The following is a 19,924-nucleotide window of genomic DNA, read 5'->3' as shown; positions in this document are numbered from 1 at the left end:
CCCCCCTCATTGTTGTCATGGAGATATGACCTAAACATACAGACTAGAATGTTTTTTGTACCAGGCCTTAAATAGGTTTAATAATGCTGTGAAAATGGCCGGTTTAACATGGGGTCCATGAAAAAATTGCTCTATTATGAAACTCGGAAAATTGAAATTTTTGGCACTTCTGTATTGGATCAACCAGGAAGTTGCTGTGGTCGGGGCTTGCATGGGACCCAAATATCAAACATGCTTCATGAAACTACATGAGGCCATGGACATAGAGGTCACAGGTGTCTCACCTCTTTCTCATGATACTGTAATGCAACTCGTCCTCCTGTTTGATGTGGGCATGATCCCCACTGGCTCGCTCACTGCCTTCACTGTCGTCACTGCTGAAGATGGAGGCCAGCTCCTTCTTGGGCACCCGGTTTGGGGGAAGGGGGATGGTGCGTTTCTCAGCCAAGCGCCCGCGGTTCTGCACAACAAGGCACAAAGAAAAAGGAGACACTTCAGCAACAGGATTCAATAATGTGTATATACTATATATGTACATAGTTTTGTTTGTGTTTAATCCATCTGCAGCATTTTTTTTTGTTGAAGCATGTTGAGTTCTCTCTGAAAATGTACATAAAGGACAAATCAAGACTCTTTGTTTTATTTTAAGGTACTGACTATTTTGTGTTCGGTTATCCTGATTATTAAACACTGTGTGAAAGAATACATAAAATCAGACATTTCTAACGAGGGGTACTTGTACCCCAGGGGGTACCCTCTGCAGTTGCCAGGGGCTACAGGGAAAGATGGCTCTAGGTAAGTAGCTAGTCCAGTCTAAGTAGCTCTAGAGATTGCAATTTGATCAAAATATATACCACACTGAGTCTAATGTAAAACCTTACATTAAAAATATATAAAAACTAGTTTGCAAGCGAGCAGAGAAGTCTAAATACTAAAAGGTCCAGACTCGGACAGACATGGATTTTGTCACTACAAAATATATGTAGTGAAGACTTAATAAAAGGAATTTAATAAGAGGTATTAAGTCTATTTTTACAACACCACAGATTCAAGAGCAGTGTCAGAAATTCATTATGTAAACCAAATGTGTCTTCTTTGGTTGCTGACATAACGCGTTGAATAATGGGGACAGAAACATTTCGATGTCACAGTGAAGTTGACCTTTTGTTTATAAAATGTCCTCACTTCATCAATTTATTAGACATTTGTGTGAAATCTTCAAATCATATTTAGCAAATTCTTGAGTAATGGGCAAAAGTGCGTTTTGTGAGGTCACAGTGACCTTGACCTTTGACCTTCAACATCTAATCAGTTCATCCTTGACTCAAAGTGGATGTTTGTGCCAAATTTGAAGAAAACCCCCTCCAGGGGTTCCTGAGATATCACGACTGGGAAGGACAGTATATGTGTGTGAATACATAAGAGTTTTGAAACCACTGCATTAAACAATTTAACACAAAATATTGTTTTAGAATATCTTCATCAGAATCAAAAATAATGAACAAGCTTTCAGCAGAAACATCTTTTAGCTGGAATCAATGAACTACTGAAACCAAAGCAAGATAATCTGTAAGTCTGACATTGGGCCTCCAGCTAGATATCCTAGTCTTGTGTGCTCTGTAAAGTGATTATGAAGAAATGCTGAAAATCCTCTGTTAGGTCATCCGGGTATGTCTGCATTATAAGAGTAACTTCTTTTTAAAACAAGATATTTCTTTAAGCAGCCCCAAACACTGAAGTTATGTTTGTCATACAACTCTAAAACCAAACTAATGGGGAGAAAAGTTGGTTGGTGAACTGAGTGTTTATTCTGCTCCAAAGCTGCCAGGAGTAAGCGGAGAAAAGAAGGGATAAAGAGGAGAGAGTGGCCCTCGGGCGTTAGGAAGTGAAGCTGGGCGACCTTTAATGTGACCTGAAGAGGTCACTGCAGATTAACATGGTCCTATCACAGAGAGAAGGGAGGAGGAGGGAGAAAGAGGGGAGAGAGGAGTGAAGATTGGAGATGGAGAGAGTATAAGAGATCGAGCCAGGGGAGGAAATTGGAGAAAAGGGTATGAGAGGCTGAGGAGAAAAGTTAACAGGGAAGAGAGAGAAAGCGGATGTGGGTTTTTGCAGGAGAGAGAGGAGAAAAGGTGAGAAAAAGTACAGAAATAAAAGAGAATGCGGTGAGTCAAAACATGAGAGAGAGAAAGATCCACAGAAATAAGGTCCATCCGGTGTGGAGTGGACTTGGATTTGAAACTACATTCCCCTCGTGTTCTCACTACTCTCTCTCACTCTCCCTCTCTCTCTCTCTCTCTCTCTCTCTCTGTGTGTGTGCCTACATCTCTACTCTTACTCCCGAACGCCTTTAAGCCCTCCAGCTATCCCTTCCACCACACGCAACCTCACTCTCCACCACTCCTCCCCGCTCCCTCCTTCTATCCCAGGAAGCGCGGCAGCATGAGTGGCAGGCGGGGGCAGGAGGAGGGATTTGGGGGCTCCTAGCCAAGAGGCAAACAGGTGCAGCCCCTCTGGAGTCTCTCAAATGGCAGACATTAAAAAGAGTTGGGGGGCGGGAGAGTGGAGACAGAGAAAGATGAAAACATCCCCCAGGATGAGCAGGCCACAGAGTTCTGCACCTTTCTTTACTTTCCCTTTTTATTGTGCCTTGCCAGAAAAGAGGTTATTCCTCCTTTCTTCTTTCCTGTCAGAGCTTTCTACAAGTTCTGCTACAGTATTTGAGGACAGTGGATCACTTTCTCATACTTCTGAGATTTCCTCACAAGGCCTTGCTGTAGGAAGTTAGTGCTGGAGCTCCAACAGGGTGCATTAGAGGGAGGAAACAGGAGCGCAACATAACGTCAGACAACACTTTTCCATGGATGCAACCAGTTACATCTGTCAAACACACATCTGTTAAATACAAACTCTCCACCTCCAAGTCTCTTCACATAGTCAGGAAACACACAAGATTGCGTGTGCGCACGCACACACACACACTCACACAAACAAACACACACACACACACACACACACCTGTTCCTTTCCTTAGAATTCCCTTCTAAAAGCAGGGGATTTTACTCCGAGCATGCCAGCAAAATAGTGTATATAAGAATAGTTTGTCTAAGACCAGTCGTGACTGAAGCTGTGTGAGTGTGTGTGAGCGAGTAGACAACCACCCACATGGCCGTGACATACCCAGGCTGACAGCCCCCCTCCCTCTTACCGCCCCCCCCCCCCTTCTATCGTCTTCTCCCGGAAAGCCCCGATCCTTTCTTTAGTGGCACTGACGCAGAACTGGGGGTGAGCTCCCACTGCTTCCGGCAACACTTCCGCAGCACAGGGGAGGGCTCTCCGAAACAAAACCCGAAGCAAAACACACCCCTGGCAGCCCACGTAGGAGCGCTCAAAGGAAGGGCGCCTGTCTGAGTGCTAAGGCACGTACGTGCACGCATAAACGCGCATGTGCACAGAGCTGAGGCAACCTTGCTGTGTGTGGTCAACCTCCTTTCAGCCATGGAAAAAAGTCTCTCATAAAAGTCCCACTAAAAGCACCTCTATGAATATCACCTCCCACGTTTTCTGTCAGTCAGGCAGCCAAGAAATATATCTGGGCTTCACATTTACACGCTAAAAAAGACACTACCATACATATACAGATGCACATGCATAGGGATGCACTATTTATTACACAATCTAGACAGACAATTGAAATGGTCACATCAGTACATTCAGAAACACTTCCCATAAACACAAAGATTCATATAATACACAAATAGTAAACACATTCTCCAATAGATACAGTCTTTCTGATCCAACACTGTAAGTTGAACTTGATAAAAACACTTGAACAGCCTACCACACTAAATGGCACTTAATGCCTTTAAAGGTGGCTGAGTTTTTGAGTTCTGGAGACACTTTAATCTGGTTTGACTAAATCTATTGAGGACAGTCTTGAGAAATGGCAATTAGTCAAAAGTACTTAAATAAAGTAATTAAGGACCAATAGATATACTCTGCTTATTTTCCTAATAGGTAGATATGGGTAATACATTTTAATATTTCAAATAAAAGCATTAATCTGGTCATTACATATGGTGAGCAATGTCGTTACAACATGGAACTAAATCCATAAATCAATAGCAAGGGTTTGGTTTAAAAGCAACAAAATGCTCCTGTATTGGAAAAACAATACAGGCTAATATCACAACTACACATTGGCCAGAAAAGGCGCTTCAACTCAAGGAGATATTGTACCGCAATCTAGTGTTTTCTCACCTAATTTATTTCAGACTTTTAAATGAGCTCGTGATGGAAAAAGAGGACTAATAAGTGTGTTTTTTCTTTCTCCTTGCGTTATTTCCTGAAAGGTGCAGTGCCCTGCCGCTGGCTCCAACCAGCATTAGCGAGCACACACCCGCACACACATAAACACACTCACACACACACACACACACACACACATGCACACACAGCGGTAGCCGCCCGTGACATTCCTGCAGCTGCGGCGCTCTCGCTCCCTCGCACGCGCCCCCCCAGCGATCTCCCTGGGGGAAGAATGCCTAATGAGTCACGCGCCTGTCTGCCGTTACCTCGCAGCGTGTGTGTGTGTGTGTGTGTGTGTGTGTGTTTGTGTGTGTGTGTGTGTGTGTTTGGAGGCGGATGGCGGGCCGACTTGGCGCGAGCACTTGGGGAAAGGGGGAGGGAGAACGAGGAGACGACAGAGAAGGAGAGAGGAAAAAAATGAGCGTGAGGAGGGTGAGAGATGGGGAGGGGATGAAGCGGTCATTACCAAGCTCATATAAGAGCTCTGAAACAAGACCAAAACAAACAATTTTTCTGCTGTGTGTTTGTGTGAGCTGGAAATCCAGTTCTTCACAAAATATAAATTCATGTTTAGTCTCACCTCAGCTCTGACTCACCCATCCTGACATTTTCACAGGTGCACCCATGAAGGGTGATTAGCTCCACATTTGTCAGCTTTCAGCAAATTTAGATCACTCAGTATGCAAACCTGCGACTGTGAATAAATCAGATCAAAGTAATAGTTTGATTAAATTGTTTACTTGGTTTCACACTAACCAGATTTCCCCAGTAACCCAATAATGAAGTTAATATGTGTTTGATAGGCAAAATAATGTCTGGTGAGATTTGGAGTTGCCGGTTGAAAAACCTCTTATTAATGCAACAAAACAAGAAGAATATGGAGATACTGTCTTGGTGTTTATAGTTTTGCTTTGATTAATTCACAGTGCACATTACAATCTATTTTACTTCGTCTTAGTTGTGACATGAAAGCATTTTTGCTGTCATCCCAAAATAATTTTGATGTTTTCTTTGTCTACACCACTGGCCATGACACTGTTTGTTCATAGAAACGCCCGTTTGCATCCGCTGCTCTATGACCTTTCTGATGTATTCTCAGGATCAAAAAACTGAAAGAAATAAAGGCACACTTTTCTGTGCTGGCCACAGAAAAAATGACAAGCCGTATATTTGACTAATCTGGTTAGACGCAAATTATTAGTGTGCATGTAAACAAACTTAATGCAAAAATAGCAAGAAAGACTGTGAAAAATCTGTAATAAGAAACATGCCGAACTAGAACTAGAGAATATAATGCTCATACAGGCACTTTTATTTACAGGAGGTAGAGGAAGAAATACATTCATCCACCGTTAAACACACATGTGCCAAAGGCACACAAACAAATACTGCCGCACTATATGTTAATTTATACAGTATGATACCTTTTAAACTACTGGATGTACATGTATATGCATATATTACTGTTTTTATGGTGATGGAGATCAAAATCATACTTGATTTTTTCAGAAATACTGTCATTTTTTAATGTTCAGAATTTGATAGAATATAAGCTGTGGCTATAACACTGCTGTATTAGCATGTTTTTTAAATAACCAAGGCACTTTAAAAAAAAACTTTGACTTGTCTTTGCTGAGGAGCATGTGTGGACGGAGGAGAACTGGTTCAGAGTGACTTCAGTGATGAGAGTACTTTCAATTTATCTGTGTCTGATGGGAAACATTATGTTCGGAGTAGGACTGGGGAAAGACTGAAGCCAAAGTGTGTAAAGAAGTCAGTTAAATTTGGAGGAGTAAGGGGGATGTTTTCTGCAGCAGGAGTTGGGCCTCTTGTACAGCTACATGGCAGGGTGAATGCAAATGTTTATGCGAACCTCCTTCTGCAACATTCAATACCTTCAAAGCAATTATCTCCCAATCAGCTGGCATTTTCGTGCATATATGTAATAGAATAGAATGATTCAAAGCTGTGTGCCACATTTATCAAGTTCAAAGCAAAGACGTGTTGTAGTTAAACATTTGTGACAGTGTTTTTGCAATGAAAAATATCAATCAACCAGCAACATGAATATATATTTTTGTACACACGTGTGATTTGATTAATCTATTTTTTTATATATAGAGAGCATCTTCAACCACAGCAAATGTTACCCCACTAATCCAAATATATTAAGAATATATTAAGTTTTGGATACATTTTGGTAAGGGGAAGTAATTTACAAGTGATGGTGAATGTTTCTTTTAAAGTTAAACTGTGTGTGTGTGTGTGTGTGTGTGTGTGTGTGTGTGTGTGTGTGTGTGTGTGTGTGTGTGTGTGTGTGTGTGTGTGTGTGTGTGTGTGTGTGTGTGTGTGTGTGTGTGTGTGTGTGTGTGTGTGTGTGTGTGTGTGTGGTTTATGTATAGACTTCAGGCAACACTTGGTTGTTCAAGGCTGTGTGAGAAAAAGAGAAAAAAAAGTGAGAAAGCACTGTAGGGCGGACAGGCATGCGACCAAGTCCCCCGCTTCCGCCTCCACCCCCCTACACAGACACACTCGTGCTCTCCTGCACCCACGGCCCCCACGCGCTAAGGCGAGCGGGCAGTAACAGCCCACTGGAGCGGCACAGGGCGAGGGGGGAGGGAAGGGTGAGCAGTGGGGGGAGGGGGGTGCACAGAGGGCGAGAGGCAGCGAAGAGAGGGGGCGGGGGCTGCTGTGGAGGCGCTGGGAGGTCAGTGGCGGTGCAGTCAAGCGTACTAAGACGCCTCTTGCTCTCCCCTTTTTCTCTTGTTTCTCTCCTTCTTCCCTCCTTTTTCTCTCCCTCTCTCTCTCCCTGTTTGGATAGGCCAACCGAGGCTGCGGCAGGGAAGCTTAATGGACAAGTAACGACTGGGCCTATCTCTCTAGACAAACACCGGAGATGCGAGCATGAAGTTGTGTTGGGTAAATTCAACTAAAGTTGGCTCAGAAGAACAGTAAAATCTGATCCTGACAACTACTAGAATCTAATCTAAAGATCCGCACACTTGAAATAATTCTATTAAATATAATGAAAAGACTTTTAAAAGCACACCTCTTTAATGTTTGAACATCCATTTTGCTGAGGTTCTGACAAGTCATGCACAGTTTAACATCCAGCACCATAGGTGACATGGCCAGAATCTGATATGGGCCATTTCATATCTCAATATTGATATACGACCTTTTTTGTATACTCCTGTGTGAATTAAATGTGCTCTACTCGAAATACTGGGATTTTCCTGTCGCTTACGTGAAATAACGCTATTTTCAGACGTGCACGAACATGCACACGCAGCTGGACCATCCATCACAGAAAACAACAGAGAAACTTGGATTACTGCACACACAGAGGGACAGTGACTTCATTCTCTGCTCAGGACGCCACTATTCCACTATGTCTTTACATAGAAAATAGTTGTTCTGAATATTGAGTACAGTACCTTCAATTACTTAACAAATTAAATCTGATTTTCCTAAGAAATTTGAGTTAGTATGTGCTTGTTATTATCAATTTAAACTACGTTATTGCGTATCACAATATCTAAATATGTGATTTTATCATGACATGATTCCAGTGAAAGACAATGAATTATCATATTGAATTATCGCCCAGCCCTAACCCAGCTACACTTCATCTATGAAATAAAGGTAATTTGAATGATGAGCATCATTTATGTTGTGGAGAGAAAACCAAGATAGACTCAGATGACCCTCATTCATGCTGGCAAAATAAAACGTATGCTTTACTTGTCTTTAATCTTCATCAATGACTTATTAGCAGATCATTCGTATTAAAAAAAATGTAGGGTTGTACAAAAATGTACAACGCCGATGAATTTGACCACCAAGTAATCCTGTGTTTATAAACAGTACGTGTGTGTGTGTGTGTGTGTGTGTATGTGTGTGTGTGTATGTGTGTGTGTGTGTGTGTGTGTGTGTGTGTGTGTGTGTGTGTGTGTGTGTGTGTGTGTTTGTGTGTGTGTGTGTGTGTGTGTTTGTTTGAGTGTACTTAAAGTAAAACTATGACAGGACATTACCGCCTGCAAAGGCCGGATGTGATAGAGTGAGCCAGTCAAGCCGGCAACTAACAAACGCAAACAAACAAACACCTGCATGGGCACGCCTGCACACACACACACACACACACACACACACATACACGTGTTCGGAGGAGGGTTTTTAGAGATATCACTGTTGGCTTTGTTGTGATAAACCGCATTTGGCTGATAGACAGATGCTTCAGCTTATTTTAGCTGCCTGTTAACAGGGTCCGCACCCAAACACACATGCATATAGTATAGTGAGCACACACACACACAGCATGTACACACATACACACAAATGCATACACATTAAGCTCTCTGCCAATCTCTGGCATCTTGCTGAAATGCACACAAGTGAAAGCTAACGGCTAATTTGTAAAATTAAACTGCTTATTTTAACTTAATTATTTATAGATAGAAAGACAACAGGCACAAAAGAATTGATGCGTGTGTGTGTGTTTACAGCTGTTACTGTATTTCTGTGTGTGTGACACACATTTCAATTTGCATTGATCTCTATAAACGAGATTAAGACTCTCAATGCACAGATCATTAGAGTCTCATTTTATCTCTAATTTGTCCAATACTCAGACAGAGACGCACACAAAAGTGCATAAATACACTCAACATGACCACAGTTCTGCACACTTCTGGGCCAATGACCGATTCCGGTGTTACCATAGCAACATAGCCTCGGCAACACACATGCAGGAACAAACACACAACACAATAAACAGAAGCAGTGTACAGTAGGTAGCTCATCTATGAAGATGTCTCCACATATCATACAGTAATAGCTCAACTATTATTTCACTCAATATGGTGCACTTTAATTTTAATTATCATTTCCCATTAACCCTATTGGAAGTGAATGAGAAAATGTAATGAGACAGACTACAAGTTATAGGCAAAAGTGTGCACGTCTGTGTGTGTTTAATTTCACTTTGCAAGAGAAGCCCTTGATTGGAGGAGACCTTTACGAGCCGGAGGAGGGGAGTGTAATTTCCTCCCGGCCTCCGCCAGTTCCGCTGAAATAACAGAGCAGAGGAAGCCCAGCTCTCCCGGGAGGAGACACACACGAGCACACACATGCAAACACAGCAAGCAGGCGAGTCAGCCTGCCATCGCGGGCGTACAAATAATCACAGACATGCACGGATACAGACACAGCTACAAACTAACGCCTAAGTATGACAAAAACAGAAACACACAAAGCGAAGAATATTGAACATGCATTCACAATCTTGAATATTAAATTGTATGCGTGCAAAAGAATGACATACAATCCTAAACACAAAATAAGCAGCATCTAACAACTTGTAGATGCAGCACCTGATTATCACAAAAACGACAGGCTTAAATGAGAGCTAACACACCTTGAATGCTTGTTATCAACAGCATATCGATGGGTGTGGTAGATAAACACATTATCAACACATTCATATTCTACGCTGTTGAGTATAACAACAGTTCAGTTTGTGTCGTGTCGCTATAAACAGCTTGTGCCTGGGCCAGCACAGCAAATTAACTTCCACGAGTTCTGAGCAGGCAGGTGAAAAGTCTTCCCAGCAGCTGCTGCACTTTTTTTATGATCCCTTGCCTCATGCCTTTAGCGAAACAAGATCACTCAAAGTTCAGCCGTCAAACTTTCAAAATAAATGACTGTATGAGGTAATTTGTGTCAGTAGGCAGGCATATAGTGTGTGTGTGTGTGTGTGAGAGAGAGAGAGAGGGAGAGAGAGAGAGAGAGAGAGAGAGAGAGAGAGAGAGAGAGAGAGAGAGAGAGAGAGAGAGAGAGAGAGAGAGAGAGAGAGAGAGAGAGAGCTCATCAGTGAGGGAGTGCAGGCTGCCATGCCCTGAGGGGAGTCAGTGGGCAGAGAGGGAGACGCCAGTACAGGCCATTCAAGTCCCACTGCCCTCCCTCCTCCGCCTAACCCTCACCGCCTCGCATGGTGCTGCCAACACACTTAGCCTCTGTGTGTGTGTGTGTGTGTGTGTGTGTGTGTGTGTGTGTGTGTGTGTGTGTGTGTGTGTGTGTGTGTGTGTGTGTGTGTGTACGTGTGTGTGTACTTGTACGTGTGTGTGTGTGTATATGTGTGTATGTAAAAAGTGTCACGGTGGTATTCACTTGGTGGGTTAGACTTCAGGCTTCACCACCAGACAAGGAAAGGAAGAAAGGGAGCAAAGGCTACAACAACAACTTTAAGGCTCTCGTATCCATGCTTACGTCAATAACAAAGTTTGACTCCGTCACAGCTGTAATTAAAGTGGAACTGTACAAGCCCTAGCAAGCAAAAATTAGTCTAAACAAAAGTAAACAGGGTCACATTCTTAAATCCTTGCGTGAAAACTAAGACGTAAGAGAGAGCATTTCTACTATCTGTTCTCCCTGCCCCCTACCTGCCCTCAGGGAATTTGTTTGGCTAAACCCTATGTGTTAGGGTACAGGTTTTCATTCTTGGCTGTTAAAAATGTCACCAGTTTACCTGTATCACTCAAACACCTCCGGCTTATCTAAACCGCCTTTGCCTTGCGTGCCTCGCACACAATAATCAGCAGTAGCCACGCTCAGTAGCTTACTAAGCCTCTTACACCCTTCCCTCAAGATTAGTGCTTGGGAGCGACGACAGATGCGCTCCGTGGTGATAAAAAACACACACACACACGCAGAGACACATACACACTCACAACCCGCCGCACCTGTGTGAACAGATTTGGCGACGGTGAGCCGGCAGTGTGCTTGCTCAAAGCTGACACACACACAAACACACAAAGTGATGATGCCGTAATCGTGACACACCTGCAAGGCCTCAAGGGTTGGCATCGTGCCCCTGGCCGAGCCCCGAGGGAAGCACAAGGCAAACAAAAGTTCAGCAGCCAGGTGAGGAAACTGATTCAATGGGACAGAAGAGCCCAACCGACGACACCTAACGTCAAACAGCCACCCTGGACAGCTCAATGCCTCTGATATAATAAAAGGCCGTTTGATACTCTGCATCAGTGAAAGGCTGAAAGTGAATTTGATATTCACGCTGAGAAAGATTATCATCAAAGTTGACATGTGTGCCTATAGGGTCTTCCCCATCAAGGTTACAGAGAAAGACAATGCTCCAATAAACACTCTTACCCTCACCCAGGGTTTCATGTACGTAAAGCTGGGTGACAACACAAATAGTAGTAGCAATGTAATATTAGTATGTCCTGCTCTCACATAAGCTAAGTTACAAAAAAACATGAGTAACAAGGGTACAGATTGTAAAGACATTTAACGCATATTGGTGATTTGGGACTGAAAAAATCGATTTGTCTTGATATAACCGCTAAGCAATCTAACATCTTTTAACCCCACACATTCTACAGTATATATTGTTTGTCCACAGCAAATAAGTTTTCCTCAAGTGAGACTAAAAATATATATTTTTCATGTAGCTTCTCACAGTTAACATATTGAGTCTACAAGCACAGAAAGACAGTGCAGCAGTAACACCTGTATGACAGAAGATGAAATATTCTTACCACTGGAGATGAAATTCGACAACCAGGACAATCACAGATTGGAGGATGCACCTGTAAGATTCCTTTGGACATTAGAGTCTTGAGACTTTTCCCTGGAAATGAAAACAAACAAACAAGACGAACACTTTTAGTGAATACTACCAACCATATTCTCCAGCAAGTAAACACTCCTACGTGACACAGCATCTAACAAGGTATTATCGACTTGCTTGAGAATGGGTCTTGTTCTTCAGTCCACCATCCCAGCATTTAAAGTTTTCAAGACAAATCTTGTCAGTGTGTATATGAAGGAGTCATCTCTCTACATTTCTGCCATGAAGTTTAATTCCACACATAGGTCAAATGTGGTGAGCCAGAGAGACAGGAGCCTACTGTCATCTGCCTATAGGAATCGGTATTTTAAATCATTAGGCTACCATTTTTGACCTGGGGCAACACCCTCCCCCCACACATCGCGTGTCAGTTCTGCCTGAGTAACCGCGCGTGTGTGTGTGTCTGTGTGCGCGCGCGCGTGTGTGTGTTGAGGGGGTGCGCAAACCATGCGTAATTATTGCATAAAATGTCCATATAAAAAAAATTACCGGAACAGTATTGATGCTGTCAAGGTTATTGTACCGAAAAATCTAACCAACACCTACAAAATGCGCCTGTGGATATAAGCAGCTATGCGATTATTGTTCAAATATAAACTGCAGTTAGTTGCAAAATCATCCCATTTACCATAGAATATATCTCAAACCTAACATGCCATGCGTAAAAGTGTCAACACCCGCGCACAAGTGCAGCCGCACTTAACGGAACGACTCATCCCATAATTAGCCTTGAAAAATATTTAACTGTCACACATTGAATGATCTATGTCTAACTTTTCACCTCAGTCCCAGTGCAGTTTACTCCAAATGTCCCGGTTTGGTGTCGCAGCCCAAACTCTGTGTCAAAGCCTCGGAGGGTATGTGCAGGATATGCGCCTTTTCTCGTCTGTCTTCTTACGCACTAACTGCTGTAACCCTTTCACTCCAAAACTCAGCCCCGAACCACGAGACCCAAGCCTGTACCCAGAATAAGCGGAGTCTAGAAAGTGTTTAATTGATAGCAAGGTGTCCCACTCTACCGACGAACCGTTGAGGACAGTCAAGGTTGTTCTTACCTTTGTGTCTAATACTCCGTTTCCAATCTTTGGCAGTCTCTCGTCCACTGACAAACTGGAACTCGTTGGGGGTAAGCCACTCGCCCCTGTATTTAATTGAGGGTCCCTTACTACCTTGACACAATTTATTGATATAAAGCAAAGCCTTGTTTTCCCCGCACTCCACCTCGATGCACGGCTCCCCGTTGTCGAAGAAGGGCTGAAAGTCGGGGATGGAAGAGAACCTCTCCAGCATTAAGTCTTCCGTGTGATGGTGGAGGTGCTGGTGATGCAGCGCCGAGTCGTGAAGCCCCAAGTACGCGCGGTGATGGGCGAAAATGTGGTCGTAGGGCGGCGGATGCGGGGTCACAACGGAGATAGCGGTGGCATTTAAAGGGGCCAGGTATTCGGACTGGTTAAACGCAGTCAATGCCATGTCGTCTCCATCCAGCCTCTCCTTTTTGATGGCAGGCATGTTAGTGGGAGCCGAGCGCCGGTAACAAGTGAAAAGCTGCTCACCCGATCCAACTTCAGCGTCCTCTCCGTCTGTGAGTTGGGCTGACCCAGACTTGGAGACGCGCCGCTTGGTTTTACGCAGAGCCCCCGTGTCGCCGTGAGACAGCGGTCTGGTGAAGTTGCCGGATAGATTCCCATTCAGTAGTATCCAGCTCGCAGCGGCAGCAGTGTTCTCCGCCAGCCTCACAGCTCCTACCTCCCACATTTAATCACACTCCCACTGTTAATACCTGACATGGCTAGTCCTGAGTCCCGGACATTATGTTACCTATGGCGATAATTACCACTCGCGGCTACGCGGACTGTCTCATGTTTCTTTGCCTTTGGGGAAATAAGAAGTTAGAGGTGTTTATATTTATATATTTACTGATAAGAGGCAGAATTCTGAAGCAATCTTTGATGAAAAAAACAGCGAACATGGATTTAGTTACGGGAAGTTTATGTGGCAAAGATCAAATTTGACAGCCAATGAAGAAGATAAAAAAGAAACTGACAATGGTACATTTCTCCTGTTACCTAAAACAATGTGACATATGGCATTAATCAGAACCACACGCCAAACATGTCAAGCTTGATATCCCTGAGCAGTATTAATATAGTTGGAAGTTTGGAAAGAGTTGTTTTTAACCGATGTGTTCGTCGTTGAAGTCACGCTGAAGTTCACAGACCCAGACCAAACAAGATTTGCACTCTCCGCCGCTTCTCAACTTGGCCCATTTAAACAGCGGAGGCTCGGCGAGAGCCACAGAGCGGAAGGGGGACTCCGAGGGACGGCGCTTCAGTGCGTAAAATGGGGGAACCGTCATTACTGAGCATGAGGAAGTAATCTGACATTTCTACCCATGCAACTGAATATAAAACTCGTTTTAACAGATGTGTTCATATCAACAATTTATAACGACTACACCGTCCAATAACCCCTTTATCTTTAAATAGTTCTTCCCAATATTACAATAAATGTATTATTATTTTAAAGCCCAATAATACCAGATGGTTAGCTCTCAGGCAAACAGTTTCAACATGTATACAATTCCACAAAAACAATAACTTGCTCAATTATAATCATTTTAAAGCCTAAAGGGAACAGTAGTTGCCTTAAATCAGACCTTCACCTTTGAATATGGGTAGGCTACATATCACAGAGGTTACTGCCATGGTCCACACACGTTCATCTAAATTCAACCTCATCTTTGTTATACTTGTTATACTCCACCTACAGAAGGTCATTCACCTGCTGCTGTCAGTCTTATCACAAATCTGCACTTAAACATCATGAAACTTGAAAAAAGTTGTTATATATATATATATATATATAAACCTTTAAGCACAGACAAAAACATGTTGATAACCAAGTGCAATTGTGTTAAATGTCCTATATTATGCTAATTTTCAGGTTCATAATTGTAGTTTTGGTTTCTGAACGTGTTTGCATGCCTTAATGTTCAAAAAACATAATTTTCCGATACTGCATGTCTGAATATACCTGTATTCAATAGTCCTTGACATGTATTTTGAATTAATGTTGGTTGCAAGCAGGTGTAGATATAGAACAGATCATAAACATGTGCAGCCGTTGCTGCAAACGTGTTACTTTAACTAAAGTAAAACCTCCTCAGCCTGGAACCACACTTCTGAAAGCCCTCTCTCCATACTGCCTGCAGGGCATGTTCCCCTGAGCTCCTGTAGCTTGTGAGCAGGACCACATCTGACCCCCATCAGTGGAGAACCACCCAGGTGGATCCACACATCCACACATGGAATAGCCATTCCAGCAACAGAGGTGGGGTCCAAAGCGCTGTGTGTCAGGGGCCTATAAATCAGGCCAAACTGCCTCTGACACACACAGGAAGGAGGCACGCCACACCGCAGGCGGAAGCGGCGCTCAGGAAGGCCAGAGACCACAGCCTGGCCAGAACTGGTATAGTGCCTACAGCCAGGACCATCAGGCAAACACACACGGCAGACTTTTACCAAAACACATGCCACCAAAGACAGTGACGGACCGTAGATTGACATTTTTCCTTTTGGAACCGAGGGGATGTGATGTCTGGGAATGTAATGGAATCAGAGAGTTTGTGGATAAGGAAGAGACCAAAACAGATTTTATGCTCGGTTAAAGAAAAAACAATTGAAACCTGAAATCCCTTATGTAAAAGCCACCTTTAAAGTGAACGCAGTCTGAAACATTAGTTCGAAAGGCAATATTTTTCAGCTAAACAATAATGTCACTTCCCACGATTGTGAGTACACTGAACAGAAGCAGTGACATAAATCATGAGGCGCTGACATTTATGCCGTATGTTTACAAAGCCGTTTCAAGGAAGTGGAACACTACATTTCAGATGACAAGCTCTTTGATTCTCTCTATCAAACCAGCCCTCACCACACTGAAATGTCTCGATGGAAACCTTGTTGATGCGTGCGTTGGCGCTGGAGGTTGCACCAACAGGAGAGCCCAGATGAAACCAGTCATAAAGGGGACACCCATGCCCACTCCTACACCCACTCCCCTTCCTTGATCGTGACTCATTCTCAATGGCTCATCACAGAGGGGTTCCCCAAACTTGTACAGTGACGACACTTCGTCTTTCACATCTTCAAAAACTGCTTCAGTTTAAACTGAGTGCATTTTTCCATCAGCCTCTGTGTCTCTAATCCAAAATGTTTGATGTGATGGGGAAACCTTGTTTAACCTTTCTACCTCAACCTTTTCTTACTTCTAGCTTCTTTTACTACAGCATCCTGTCACTGTGTATCTAAAAAAAATAGAAAAAAACTAACCCCACAAAAACCCACATCTGCTTTTACACCCTGTGAATTTACAATGTATTAGGAAATACCAATATTAGTCCATAATTACAGTAAACAGGTATCTAGCTACACAAGTTACTTCTGCTTTCAATGCTTATGTGTTCCCACGTGGCACACCTGAAAAAGCTTTTATTCTAGTCCAACATTTAAGACCAATTTAGAGCAGAGAAACAACCATGCAAGCATGAATGATAATCTAGTAATCTGTAATATTTAATATGACTTTTCAAAAGGTGTGCTTTTAGATTTCACCACTAAACTGTTGAAACTAAAAGAAAGAAATAGGAGCCTGTTACTCAAACCGCAAAATAAGCTCCTCTCGACAGAGATACCAATGATCAATATTTGAAATTGAGAAAACATTTTCTTTCTTATTTGACTCCTTGACTTGACTAATCCTGAGATGGGAAACTCAGAGTTTTCATTTCCAGAACAGCTGATCCGGGTTAGTTCTGAGAATGTTCACACTGAGTTAGGCCTGTGCGTGGTGAATGAAAAAAGCCATCATCAATAGAGCTCCGATACCACGATTCACCATGGCAACAGGTAAATAAAAGGCAGAGCCTCCATTTTAATCCAGAGGATGTAGAAGTATTAATGCATGTACACCGTAGATCAAAATTAGAGAACAAATTATTAATACTTGATTTATTCTGAAATAAAGCTATTTTTTAATGTTCAGAATTTGATAGAATATGCGCTGTGACTATAACCCTGCTGTACTAGCATGTTTTTTTTTTTATAAATAACCAAGGCACTTCAACAAAAACCTTTATTTTGTGAAAAAAGCAGTGAGCCAAATTAGAGAAAAGTAACCACAAGATTTAAACAATGTTTTTTTAGGGCTTTATGATTCAAAAATGAATGGGAAGTGAAGAAGCCACAGGTTTGAATGACTTCAGCCCATCTGCGCCCACAGGACATCACTAGTTTCTCACACTGCTCTGGTTTGATCTTGGTCCATTCTTCGTCAGTATCTTTCACACAGTTCATGCATTATCTTGCATGAAAATTGCAGCTGATCGGGAGATAATTGCAGTAAAGGTATTGAATGTTGCCGAAGGAGGCTCACATAAACATTCACCCTGCCATGTAGCTGTACAAGTGGCCCAACTCCTGCTGCAAAAAACACCCTACAAACCATGACACTTACTTCTCTAAATGTAACTGACTTCTTTACACACTTTGGGATCAGTCTTTCCCCAGTCCTAGGCCAGACATAATGTTTTCCATCAGAGACAGATAAATTGAACGTACTCTCATCCCTCTCTCTGGACCAGCAACTCCAGCTGCAGTGTTGAATCGATTCCCTATTGCGAGTCTTTGCATAATCCTCTCCTCTAGTGCACTGGTTTTACGTTGACAACCGGCCTTTTTGAGGGACTTGAAGCTGTGAAAAGTTTCCATATTCTTGTAAACACAGACTTGGAACGCAAAGGGTCATCACTTTGGCCTTCATCTGGACAACCTGCTGTTGCAGGGTTTCAGTCACCTTAGAGCAGCTCGCCATCTTGCAAAGTAACCAGGAGAGCTGCCTGATAAATAGGGTGTGTCCAACATTAAAGTAAATCCTCACCAGGTGCCAGATCAAGACCAATAGCTGGGAGGTATCTAAAAGTATCCAAAAGTGTCCTATAATTTTGCTCGCTTTTTTTCACAAAATAAAGGTGCCTTGGTCATTTAAAAAAGAAACATATAAGTACAGCAGTGGTATAGCCTCAGCAGATACTCAGATACAGATACAGATAAAATTCAGAACAATAAAAATAACAGTATTTCAAATTAATCAAGTATTAATAACTAGTTCCCAAAATATGATCTGCAGTGTATATGCAGACTCTGCACATTTATCTTCTATTTAACTATCTCCACCAACATTACTGGAATTATGTTCCATCAGTGCGACCAATCACATCATGGGTGAAAGAGATAATTATTGGTGGAAGTGTCTAAAGCTTCATACAGATGGAACTGCTTGAACAAAGTGACACCTGTCTGCACAGAATCACAGTGTAGTATTAAAAAAATGAAAACTTGAGATAGTCCTGAGTAACAAACTAATATCAAAACAGGATTCTCCATATAGTTAACCCCCGACTGAAGGACGAAACCAATGATGAAATCAAACAGTGTGTCTGGCTCTGTAAGAGGAAGGAGATGGAGAGAAACTCAGGGTTTGTTGAAGAAAACCTGCCAGAGAGCAGGTTAGGTTCACAGAATTTAAGTTAGAGTTCCTGAAACAGGGCCCTGGAGCGGGTTTCACAAAGATAGACTTTGACTTGACATAGATCCAACTAGATCAGACTTTAGATAGAAGTCTTAATTCATCCAAATAGCATGGCTCTTAGTCAACAGTAAGCCTGGGGGCAGGTTGTCTAACTTTTTAGGCTTAAAATAGTTTAAAATGTCAAGAACAATCTAGTGTTCATGTTGCTGTAAGTGTATTAAAAATGAGCTGTTTCATACATTTCAATCTCAGATGTCTATAAAACTAAGAGAGACTGGAACAGCACTTTGTAAGTTCCTTTTCCCTTTCAGTACACATACTGAATGATGTAGATTTGTTTACTATATAGATGTAGATGACTGTCTTCAAGTATAATGCAAATTATCTATGTGTATCATGGATCAACATTAACATGAACCAACTATGTTTATTTTCATTATTGTTAGACAGTTCATTTCTTAATAATTTACCCTAAATAAAATGTCAGCAATTAATTAATTGAGTAGTTATTTCAGCACTACTGGCGATACTATACTTTCAGCCATACAATGTGTCACTAGTTTGGGGTTTCATAACAAAACAACACACACACAATCCAACAATTCACCCCATTTCACTCCTGGTTCTGAGATCCGTCTGCAAACTATAAAGGATGTTTACTGAAAATGTCAAGGACGGTTACTTTGCCATGTAATAAGCCTGAAAATCTGTCTATCCTCAAAATGCATTTCATGTCCATTCCCTTCCCCTCATCGTCTAACAGGAACCCCCCTAACGGGGCCCCCGCCTCTGCGCCGTTGTTGGCAGCGGCCCCGGAGCCGCAGCGCTGCCGGCGGGGGAGAGAGGTAATAAATAACCCGGGGAGAGGAGCGGAGACCGCCGGGCGGTGCACAGTCTGACCTGACAAATACTCACTGGAAAACCATCAGAGAGCGAGAGCCCACCCCTAGCGCTTGGAGCCAGCCTTTCAGACATGAGCTGCAAAATATATAGGCCTGACCCTACTGGGAAAAAAAGAAAGGAAGACAGACAGAAGTCTCTACCCCATCCACATCCAGACACCGCCAGAGACACGGCGAGAGTAATTAACTATTTAAAGCAGAGTATGAATTTCATCGGAAAGCCTACGCAGTGTGTCTTGTCTAATTCTCCCTATAGAAATATGAGAGACGATAAAGACGCTGGAGGAAGTTAAAGTAAAGAAAGCAACTTAAGTTTGGCTTGAGGTGTTTATAGCCAAACAATGAAGATTGACCCCTATTAGTGTATATTTAAGTTCTTCTTCTATAGACTTTTCAGGAGGCTAGAGAACATCTAGACAGGTATTCTGTAGTTGGTCACCTGCTCTGAGTTTCAGATTCTCAATTTGAAATCAACGCT

General features: G+C 42.6%; 1 protein-coding gene across 3 annotated transcripts in view; it reads right to left on the bottom strand.

Moving 5' to 3' along the window:
- Positions 1-13,711, bottom strand: part of samd11 (sterile alpha motif domain containing 11) — a gene marked incomplete at its 5' end in the record, with an annotated part of 50,877 nt that extends 37,166 nt beyond the window's left edge. For 2 of the 3 annotated variants that reach the window (XM_083920375.1, XM_083920376.1), the window contains 3 exons: positions 285-460; positions 11,865-11,956; positions 13,012-13,711. In XM_083920375.1, the coding sequence (XP_083776501.1) occupies positions 285-460; positions 11,865-11,956; positions 13,012-13,711 (968 nt within the window). The remainder of the gene's footprint in view (positions 1-284; positions 461-11,864; positions 11,957-13,011) is intronic. The other variant, XM_083920377.1, reaches the window with a different exon arrangement.
- Positions 13,712-19,924: the final 6,213 nt, after the last annotated feature.

The sequence above is a fragment of the Echiichthys vipera genome, assembly GCF_963691815.1.
Source record: "Echiichthys vipera genome assembly, chromosome: 9".
Taxonomy (NCBI): domain Eukaryota; kingdom Metazoa; phylum Chordata; class Actinopteri; order Perciformes; family Trachinidae; genus Echiichthys; species Echiichthys vipera.
The sequence above is the reverse complement of the archived record's forward strand: the minus strand, read 5'-3'. Positions and strand labels throughout refer to the sequence as shown.